Here is an 11,024-nt window from a genome sequence, read left to right as displayed (position 1 = left end):
GCCCAGATTCCCTTTGTTCCGCAGCCATTTCGGTCCCCGCACTGGAGGCAGCGCCGCTTCGGCAGAGGGCCCGAGCGCCGGAGGCGTCTGGGATGGTGTGGGACCGGGTAGGTGGCCCGAGGACGCGCGGCCTCGCACTGGACGGGCGGGGACGGCGGCTGCGAGTGGCGAGGCTGCTCGACGGGCCGCAGGGAGGCCCGGGCCGCCCGCCCGCCCGCCCTCGGGCGGCTGCCCGGCCGTTTGGAGCCGGGCGGCGGCGGCGCGGTTCTAAGCCCAACAGCTGCCGGCCGGGGCCTCCGGGCGACACGGGGACAGGGCGCGGGGGCGGCGGCTCCTCAGGTGGCTAGGTCAGGCGTGTGCCGAGTGACCGCCCGCAGAGGGGAGCCTTCCCTCGGGCCTGTTACAGCACGGCGTGTGGGGGTCCTGGGGTGCTGCAATTCGCCGTCCCCTGGACCTCCTGCTTCCTGCCCGTTCCAGACGCTTGGGCACCTCCCCAGGTGGGCCCGTCTTTGTCCGGCCCCGGGCTTCTGCTTAGGGGCTCCTTGTCCGGACACACCTTCGCCTTCCTCCTTCGCTAGCCGAGCCCTTTCCTCCAGGCAGCTCTTGGCTCTTTCCCCTTGGGGCTTCTTGACCTCACCCGTGATTTACATATTTTTCAATGTTCGTAATTGCGCGGGTTTTGTGTGATTTGTGGCGTGTGTGTGTGTGTGTGTGTGTGTGGCGCTTTATGCTTCCACTCTCACTCCCACGCGCACACGCAGCAGGGGGACAGCTGCAGAGCAACAGACCGGCTCCCACAATCCACCTGTTTGGAGAATTGCTTTCTTCCCTTAAAATGATCATGTGATGTTCATGGGTTTTTAAAAACCAACTGGATTATGCAAGGATTGCTTATAGTACACATCAATTGTCTTAGTCACTAAACTGTGGCCCAGCAGTAAAGATCAATCTAGAGCCTTTCAAGTTGGAGGTTAGCCAGCTACTCATGGATTTTGACAGTTGGATGAAGAAGCTTAATAACTGTTTTGAAGCTGTGATAACTTTCATGATCAGTACAAACATGGTCCTTTTTTTCCCCCTTACCCCATTAAAATGCTTTTTAAATGCAAGATGCACGGTGTACTAGGGATTTTTAAGTGTAAGGTAAGATGGCTGTCCTGGCGGACTTCATATTTAGGATTTAAGAAAAGTTTTCCTGTTATACCGGAGTATTCATATTACAATGGTCAAAGTCGTTGTACTTAGTGGTGTAGTCCATTGGGGGAAAGATTCTCTTTCCCACCTTTGCTCTTGCGTTCTTAGAGAATGACTGCACTAAGTTGAACATTTGCACCAGTGAGATGGAAATAATCAGTTTAAAGGGGCAAATTTCCTCTCTGGCTATCTCTTTCTCTGCTTATCCAAAACCTAGATTTATACAGTTCGGCCGTATGGTTTTTATTCCGTGGAAGTTAATGAAAACCTAAGGAAATATTAGTGCCCTGTTTTCATTTTCTTCAAAGAGGTACAGCTAAAAGGGTCCCTAAAAGGAATCCTCACCCTGGATTAGCGTTGATGGGGCTACATCTATAGTTGAGTTGTTATAGGAGTAAATCTATCAAAATTATTATTATAAGAGCATGTGAGCAAAATAAGGTTGGGGTGAAAAATGGTAAATGGGTCTGGCTATAAATATTTCCAACTTCAATGTTGGAATGTATTGTTTTTATCAAAGTGGCAGTTCTTTTGTTTCTTATTTATGTCATGTTAGATCCATCCCAGGAATGCAATTTCTCTAAAGCCTAATGAACTGTAATGTATGAAATGTACATGTTCTATACTTAGAGGAATTGTTTGCCTTTGAAGCCTGCTGGATTCTGCATACATTTCTTAAGGAAAGGAATTTGGCTATGAAGAAAGTCAAACCAAGTGACATGTAATGAAATACATTTATCAAATGGAGATTGCAGAGAGAGGCACAAGAGTAAGCGGGAGTTATTTTTATTGTTCGGGGTATAAATTATGAATATTTCTTCCTGGAATTGATTTCTTGAATGTATTTTGCTGCCCAGAAGATCTTGTTTCCTTCACCAAAATGAAAACAAAAAGAATGTTTACCAGCAAAAGGGTTAGAAAGTTGGGAGAATCAAAGCAAATGATGAAAGGATGCAGTTTTCCAAATGGATGGAGAATCATACCGTCTCCAGTAAGTAGAAACGAGCTCTTCTCAGGGAAATCCCCAGATGCTGAGGATCTGTCTTAGTTGGTCCCATTTAACCCAGTGACGCAGTAGGTATCTGGAGAGAGGGAATGAACTTCACAATAGAAGATACGATGTTTGCAAAGGTTGTAACTGATTAGTAGCTATATGGATGGCTGTGAGTGCAGGAAAGGGGTTCTAAAAACCAGGCTGGGTTTCTCCAGGCCCTCCCCACTGGGCTCCTTGAAGTGCTGCCACTATGTAATAGGTAGGAATGTTTAGAGTTCTAGAGCCTCAGTAGTTCAATGAGATGTTGGCACAGGGCAGGGGGGCAGAGTTGTCTTAGAATTTGTCTAGTGAAGGTAGAACCTATTACAGGAGTGGTGGCTAGCCACCTCTCACTCCACGATGACACCTGACGGCAGAGCATGTCCTTTGACTCCGATCTGAAAGAAAACTGACAGCTGGAAGAACATAAGGTTTGGATTGACCGATGCGTCCTGCATGATTAAAATTTAAGAATACAACAACACTTTTCTGTGTAGTGTAAAAGTTAAGAAGCTGAAGAGCCAAGCTGCCTGAGTTAAATCACCTCTCAAAACTGTGTGAACGTGGGCAGGTGACTTAATCTCACCCGGGCCTCAATTTTCTTCATCTCATGTTATGAGCTTAAAGTGAATACATACCTAAGGTCTTCGAATTGTATCTGGATCCGTAGTGATTGCTGTCGTCGTCACAATCACTGTCACTTTAGAAAACCACAGAAAGCAGCCATGTTCTCCCTCACTGTCAACGAGTCAATTCCGATTCATGGCAACCCCATAGGGCAGAGTGGAACTGCTTCTGTGGCCTTCTGAGACTGTCAATCTCTGTGGAAGGAGAAAACCCTCTTCCTGAGGAGCAGCTGGTGGTTTCAAACTGCTGACCTCATGGTTAGAATGAGGAACCTTCAGGGCTCCAGGTTGTGGTTAGGTGCTATCAGGTCCGCCCTGACTCATCACAACAGAATGAAATGCTGCCCGGCCCTCCACCACCCTCCTAATTCTTATACTTGGGCCCGCAGTCCACGTGCCGGTCCATCTGATCAAGGGTCTTCCTCTTTGTCACTGACCTTTACCTTACCGACCACAAATGGTGTCTCCTGACAGCATGTCCAAAGTACGTGAGACACAGGCTCGTCACCCTGTTTCTGTGGAACATTCTGGTTGTACTTCCGCCAAAACACGTTTGTTTTTAAATCAGTCCCTGGTACTTTCGTAACCTTCACCAACACCATAATTTAAAAGTATCAGTTCTTCTCTGATCTTGCTTATTCTTTGTCCAGCTTTCACATACATATGATACGATTGAAATTTTCGTAGCTTGGGTCAGAAAGCAACCATAAAATAATGTTTAAATCTTTTGTAGTATCAGGACTGTGGGATAACTAAGAGATAACCACTGTAAACCCTTTGATGCATTTCCTTCCAATAATTTTTTCTGAGTTTATTTGATTTTGAACATTTGAGGACTTTTGTGAGTCATTTGTGCTCTGCTTTCTTACACTTAGCATCCTAAACATTTTCTCATACTATTAAATTATTTTGCCAACATCTCTTTAAATGCACTCTTAATGTTGCTTTGAGTTTCTTAAAATATTTCCCTGTTGAACACTTAGCAGGTTTCTAAAATTTTTTTACAGGTACACTATAGTGAGCATCCTTGCATGGAAAGCATTTTCTGTATTTTGGATTATTTTGTTAAGATAAATTTCCCCAAATGAAACTATTGGGTCAAAGTTCATGAACATTCATAGCTTGTGGTCCATATTACCAAATGGTCTTAGAGGAATTTCACAATGGGTTTAAAATAATTGAGACAGCACAGTACTTATTGTCTTTATTGCTTGGGGTGGGAGACAGTAGGATGAAGTGAATTAACATTTTCTTCTAATGTGCTAGACCTTATTTTAGCATTTTATTACGACTTTTATGTACATTGCCCTCGTTTACTATCATAGCCCGGTGTTATACATGTGAATTCCTTCCATGTCACTGATAAAAGATCTGAAGTATAGATAGGTAAATGTGAGGGGTTTTCAAAAAGTTCACGCTGTAAACGCTAGACAAGGAACCACAAAGTGGACAGCTCAAACCCACCAGTTGCACCGGAGGGGGTGGGGGTGGGGGAAAGCTGAGGCTCTTTGCTCCTATCATTAGATTTATGATCTTAGAAACCCTGCATAGGGTCTCGATGGGTTGGAATTGACTATATGGCAGTGGGTTTTTCTTTTTTTCACTTTGCCCAGGGGCTTGGTGTGTTCAGGACTGGATCTGAAATCCAAAATGGCCTGATTGCAAAAGTTCATGCTCTTGTGTATATATATATTTTTTTAATGTAATGTATGAGGGGGTACCCCCCAAAACAAATTTTTTTCCAAAGCTATGTATTTAAATTTTTTCACAAAACAACCTTAACACCTTCAAAATACTCTCCATTACACTTAATAATACATTTGTCAAATTGATTACATTCTTGGAAACATTTTTCAAACTCTTCTGTTTGGATGCCTGACAGCACCTCCCTCATTTTTTCCCCCATCTCTTCTAAGTCCTCAAATCACTGCCATTTGATGTCCCTCTGCATTTCTGGAAACAAAAAGAAGTCGTCACATGGAGCAAGTTCAGGTGAGTCAGGTGTGTTGGGCAAGAGAGGCATGCTGTTTTTTGTTGGTTTTGGGGTGGTTTGTTTTTTTTTTGCCCAAAACTGGCACACTGAAATGGTTGCAAGAACAGATGCATTGTCATGGTGGCAAAATCAGCCCCCCATCTGCCACAAATCAGGCCTTTTTTTGTTGCACACTGTTCACACTATCTGTTCAGAACCTTGATTAGCAATCTGATCTCGTGGAATGAACTCCAAATGCACTGAATTTTCATCCATTCGGGATGTTGACAGATGTCCAGAATGAGGTTTGTCATCAATCAACATTTCTGCTTTTTTTTGAAATGAGGAAACCACTCATACACATGAGTTTTTTTCATAGCACTGTCCTTGTAAGCTGTGTTCAACATCACATCAGTTTCTGTAGCATTTTTTCTTGAGCAGGAAACAAAATTTCACAGTCGCACATTATTCTCTTAAATTGCCATCACAAAAACAAGGTTTGAGCGAAACTGCTTTCATGAAAAAATTCACTGTGACCAAAGAGAACCTTCCCAGGCACCACCACTGGGTGCACTAACTAGAGTGGGTTACTGGATGCTTGCCTAGGGGGGAAAATACTACAAAAGCTCTGCCCAGTGGAGCTTTTTTCCACTGGGATAGGGGCAGGGGGCACCCCCTTGTATATATACAGAAAGGAGCCCTGGTGACGTAGTAGCCCATGAGTTGGACTGCTAACCCCATAGTCAGCAGTTCAAACCCACCAGCAACACTTCAGGAGAAAGATGAAGCTTTCCTTCTCCTGTAAAGATTTACAGCTTCTGAAACTTAAAGGTGGCTGTTCTTTTCCATCCTGTGGAGTCCCTATGAGTCAGAATCAGCTCAATTCTATTTCAGTATTTTTTTTAATGTGACAAACTGCCCACAGAGTCAGCAGTTCGGAACCACCAGCCACTTCAAAGGAAAAAGATGAGGTTTTCACTCCCAAAGAGAGTTACAGTCTTGGAAACATAGGGGCTGTACTACCCTTTCCTATAGAGTCGTTATAAGTCATAATTGACTCAGTGGCAGTGAGTTTTGGTTTGGTAGATCTTAGATCAGATTTTAAGATTGTTCAGTTAGGCTGGCAAGGATTCTGGGGGAAGTTGGCAGAGTTAAATGAGGCAGGTTTTAATTATCAACCTATAATTCAAAAAAGGCGAGTAGGAGGAGTTTTTATCTGTAAGAAGAATGACTATATAAAAATGAATTCAAAAGGAACAACTGCAGTATTTGTGAGTGAAACAATAATCTCAACACAAATGTGTTTTGTGCTGTTGACTTGGTTCTGAACCATATGCAACAAAATGACACACTACCTGATCCTGTGCCGTCCTCACAATCTTTCTTACGTTTGAGCTAATTGCTGCAGCCACTATATCCACCCATCTCCTTGAGGGAAAGGCTTTCCTTTCTCCCCTGACTGTTTGCCAAGCGTCATGTTCTCGTTTAAGGACCAGTCCCTCCTGATCACATGTCCTTCCTCCTCAAAGTGGCATCTTTGCTCTTGAACACTAAAAACCTTGCTTCCAGCTGGTTTGCCCAGTGTAATATGTTGTTTGATTTCTTGGCTGCTGCTCCCGTGGCCGGGGCCCTAGTGGTGCTGCTGGGTAAGTGTGTTGGACTACTAACCATAAAGTCAGTGGTTTAAACCTAGCAGTGACTCCACAGGAGAAAGATGAGGCTAGTTGATCTGTAAAGATTGGCAGCCTTGGAAACCGTATGAGCTGGTCACAGTGAGTTGGAAGTAACTTGATTTCAATGGGATTAGGGGTTTGCCTTCCACGGGCATTGATTGTGACTCCAAATCAAATGAAATCCTTGAAAACTTTCATCATCTGGTTGTTTATCAGAATGTTTTTACATTGAGGCTTAATCCACACTGAAGGCTGTAGTCTCAACACAAATTGAAGATACAAAATCAAAGAGATCCATCAGATGTAGATGGGATTATATTACATTAACAAATACAGGAGTTAAGTGAAAGCTGTTTTTAAATAAGTAACTTGGGAAAAAGCACTTAGTAAAACCTCTGGCAAAGTAATCTGTCTTAAGGAGGAAGTATAAAAGAAGCAAAAAATACAGAGGTGTTCAGCTAAGGAAAATAAAAGACAAGGTGTGCCACTAGTTTTATACTGAAAATTAAGAACAATAGGAGTTGCATTTTACAGGTGACTGTAAATCTGTTGATAGACTATCAATGGAGCCCCTTAATCTTAAAGTGCAGAAATTACTGCCATAGTGTATAACAATTACTCATCTCTTCCATAGTATGTAATGCCAAAGACTGTAAGGAACCTAATGGATGTGGCCAGATTTGGTGGGCATTAATTAATTTGGTAGACCTGTATCGTATACCCAGCCCAGAGAGAAAGACCAGGCTTTCTACTCCGTCTAACAAGGACAGTTCTGCCCTGTACAGTAGGACTACGATGGGTCAGAATGTACTTGATGCAGTGAGTTTGGGGTTTTTGGTTGTTTGTTTATATCTATCCAACGGAGCAGTGGTTCTGAACCTTCCTAAGGCCGTGACCCTTTAATACAGTTACTCATGTTGTGGTGATCCCCCAATCATAACATTGTTTTCATTGCTACTTCATAACTGTAATTTTGCTACTGTTAGGAATCAGGTGACCCCTGTGAAAGGATCATTTGACCCCCAAAGGGGTCTCCACCCACAGGTTGAGAACCACTGATGTAACTACAAACCTCTAAATAGAAAGCTTGATTAACAGTCTGACCTGGTGGAACGAACTCCAAATGCACTCTTCCTCTCATATCCAAAAAACCACAAAGGACCCTTGTATATAAAATTTTGACAACAACAAAAAGACAAGTGACTCAATCATAAAATGGACAGCAGGCTTGACATTTCACCAAAGGACATTGAAGTGCCCGCCAAGAGTGAAAGAATGTTCAGCATCGTCAGCCATCAGAAAGATGGAAATTAAAACCACAATGAGAGATCATTTCCCTCCTACTTGGAGGGCTAAAATTAAAAATACAAAATGAACAATGTTGGCAAGGGTGGAGGGCAATTGGAACCTCTGTCCTTTGTTGATGAGAATATACAATGATGCTTCCATTGTGGGAAACGGCTGGTGGTGGTTTGTCACAAGGAAACAAAGCTACAAGCTGACCTAGCAATCCCACTCTTAGGTACACATGTAGTACCGTGAATTTTTGAAGATTGATCTTTTAGCCATAGCCTTTGTTACCCATCCCTTTTTTTCCTGGTGAGTCTGCATAGGAAGGTGAGGGAAGATACTGATTGCATTATAGGATTCAGTGTGAGTGATCGTTAACAGTCCTTAATTGTGATTGCCATCCTGTTGGGAGTAAAATCAGATGTCTCCGAATCAGGAAGTGGGAAATCTCACTGCCTGATAGTCAGGAGTGAAGAGCATCCTATGGCTCCCAAGATCAATGTGCATTGAACCACCTTGATCTATAGACAGCTCTGACACTAGAGGACCAGTGTAATTCCCATCCCACGGAGCAAATAGAACTAAGTGCTTTGAGGCAGAAGGCTGATTTGTGCAGTGCAGTGTCTCTGGGCACTCAGTTGGGGGAGCTGGGTTTGCTTATATACAGAACTGGAGCTGCGTGGTGTTGGGTTGAGGCATATAGTGGAGTGGCATGCCCTTTGAGCATTTATTGGCAGCCCTAACAGCCTTGTAATACTACCTAAGCAGAGGAGGGGCCAGGACAAGTGGCTGAGGGCCTACAGTCACAGCAGAGAAGAAACTGTCCTGACAGAACAACTTTCTCACCTGAATTGTAAACCTTGTTCACTTCCCTAAAAACTCCATAATCGTGAGCATCATCTGTGAGTTCTGTGTGGTCATTGCATCGATTATAGAACCCAGCCACAGAAGCAGAATGCTGGGGGGAAGGATGGTTGGTATCAGAATAGGTTCAAACAGGATGGAGGATAGAGGCATGTCTGGCCTCTGCCTTGAGTCAGTTGACTTTGGAAGCCAGAGGAATCAGATGTGACCCACGTGCCTCTTCAGCAACACCCCCAAAGACTTGAAAGCTGAGACTCAAAAAAGAGTTGAACACCAATGTTCATTGCAATACCACTCACAGTAGCCAAAAGATGGAAACAGCCTAAATGGTTATCAACAAATGAAAGGATAACCAAACGTGGTGCATACATACAAGGGAGTATTTATTATTCATTCAGTGGGGAAATGAAGTCTTGATACGTGCTACAGTACAGATGGAGCTTGACAATATTATGATAAGTGGAATAAGCCTGACACAAGAGAAGAAATATAACAAGATAAGAAAAGGCAAATGTATAGAGACAAATGTATTACCAGTTACCAGAAGGAAGGAGACGGGGAAGAGGGTTGGTAGTGAAGGGAAAATCTCACTGCTTGAGGCTGGTGGCACAGCCAACCATTGCAATTGCCCTCAGTAAGTGTACTCCGGTAAAATGTTTGGGGTTGCTTATGTACAACCAGACATCTCATGGAATTTGGTTCCTCGGTTTGAAGGCTAGGGCTTTGGTTTCACAGGACACCCCAGCTAAGTGGCTTAGTGTTTGGTGCTTCTGTTTAACCTCCTCGTTCTTGTGCAGTGGCTGCGGTTCTAAAAGCCTGCAGGCAGCCATCCAACTGGTCTCTCCACCTGGAGCAGTTTCTCTTGCTCCACTTTGTCAATATTTTTTTCTCTTTATTGGATTACTTCCATCAGCAAACAAACATGCTATTATCTCTGCTGTTTAAAAACAAACTTGATCCACTCTTCTCCAGCTGTTTCCCTATTCTTTCGTTTTGCAGCACCTCCTGAAAGAGTCCTCTGTGCTTGCTGTTGCCATGTGTTCTCCTTTGATACGCTATTAAGCCCGCTCTTTGCAGGCCTCGCCGGTACTACCACTGGAATGGTTCCTCAGGTTCACCAGTAACCTCCACATTGCTAAATGCCATATGCCAATGCATTTCTTCCTATTTGACTTGTCACCAATATTTGGCACAGCTGTTTGCTCCCTTTTCCTTTAAACGTTTTCTTTGTTTCCTGGTGATGCTCAACTCACTTCATGTGGGAGAGCCCTAGAGCTCAGGGCTTTGTTTTTCTTTTTATCTCCACTCATTCTCATGGGGATCTCAATGCCAGGAATGCCTAATGTGGTGTTTAGGCCTGGCTACTTTCCCCAAGTCTGGCTCATTGTGTCCAGATGCTATTAAATATTTCTACCTGGCTGTCTTAACAGTAGGCTTAAACCTCAGCACATGCAAAACTAGACTGTTAAACTTCCTTTCCTACCTACAGGCTCCCCCATCTCGGTCACTCCAAGTCCATCTGTCTTGTAGCTCAGGCCAAAACCTCGGAGTTAACCTTGACTTTGCTTTTTCTTTCATTCTCCGCATTCATTCTGCCAAGACAACCTGATTTCTGTACCATCAAAGTACAAGGAAGCTTCAGAAAGTTGATGGAAAAATGGGATTACAATATAATGAAGTTTCTCTATGAACTTTTTGAAGCCCCCTCCTACATCTAGAATCCTACCATCCCATCATCCTATCCCTTTCGCTACCACTACCCTGGTCCAAACCCCTGCCATCATATCTTGTTGGATCACTGCTCCGTCTTCCCATTCTATCCAGACCCCTCCCAACAGTCTTTTCTCAAGACATAATCAGAGTGAGCCTTTTAAAATGTAATACTGTACAGTGTATGTCACTTCTCCGTTCAGAGTCCTGTAAAGGCTTCCCATTTCATTCAGAGAAGAACTAGTGATCCCCCTTAAGGCCCTATGTGATCTACACAATCCTATTTTCCTTTTTCCTTACCTTACTGACCTAATTTCCTACTATCACTTCCCCCACTAACTCACTGGCCTCCTTGATCTATTTAAAACACCTCAGTTGTGCTCCTATCTTAGGGCCTTTGCTCTGGCTGGTTCTGTGGTCTGGGATAGACTCCCAGTAGCTGCCTGACTCACCCGCCTCGCCTCAGGTCTGTGTTCAGGTGTCATCTTCTCTGACCACTCTGTTTAACGCTGCATCCCAAGTCCTCTCCTACATCAAGGCCCATGGGCTTGTAGCCTGTGTTTGGCAGCCGGTGAGCTAAGAAGAACGTTTACATTTTTTTTTTTAACATTTTATTAGGGGCTCATACAACTGTTATCCCAATCCATACACACATCAATTGT

The 11,024-nt window shown here is 43.8% G+C and overlaps 1 protein-coding gene across 2 annotated transcripts in view; it reads left to right on the top strand.

The window, feature by feature from the left end:
* Positions 1 to 50: 50 nt before the first annotated feature.
* The window catches only part of TNPO1 (transportin 1), a 109,524-nt gene continuing 98,550 nt past the window's right edge, over positions 51 to 11,024 (top strand). Inside the window, exon 1 of one of the 2 annotated variants that reach the window (XM_045285399.1) lies at positions 51 to 107. In XM_045285399.1, the coding sequence (XP_045141334.1) occupies positions 93 to 107 (15 nt within the window). In that variant the 5' untranslated portion in view covers positions 51 to 92. The remainder of the gene's footprint in view (positions 108 to 11,024) is intronic. The other variant, XM_004703542.4, reaches the window with a different exon arrangement.

This window comes from Echinops telfairi, unplaced genomic scaffold (genome assembly GCF_000313985.2).
Source record: "Echinops telfairi isolate 266 unplaced genomic scaffold, ASM31398v2 ScPeMD7_7469;HRSCAF=8507_1, whole genome shotgun sequence".
NCBI lineage: Eukaryota > Metazoa > Chordata > Mammalia > Afrosoricida > Tenrecidae > Echinops > Echinops telfairi.
This window is presented reverse-complemented; position numbering and strand designations above follow the sequence as displayed.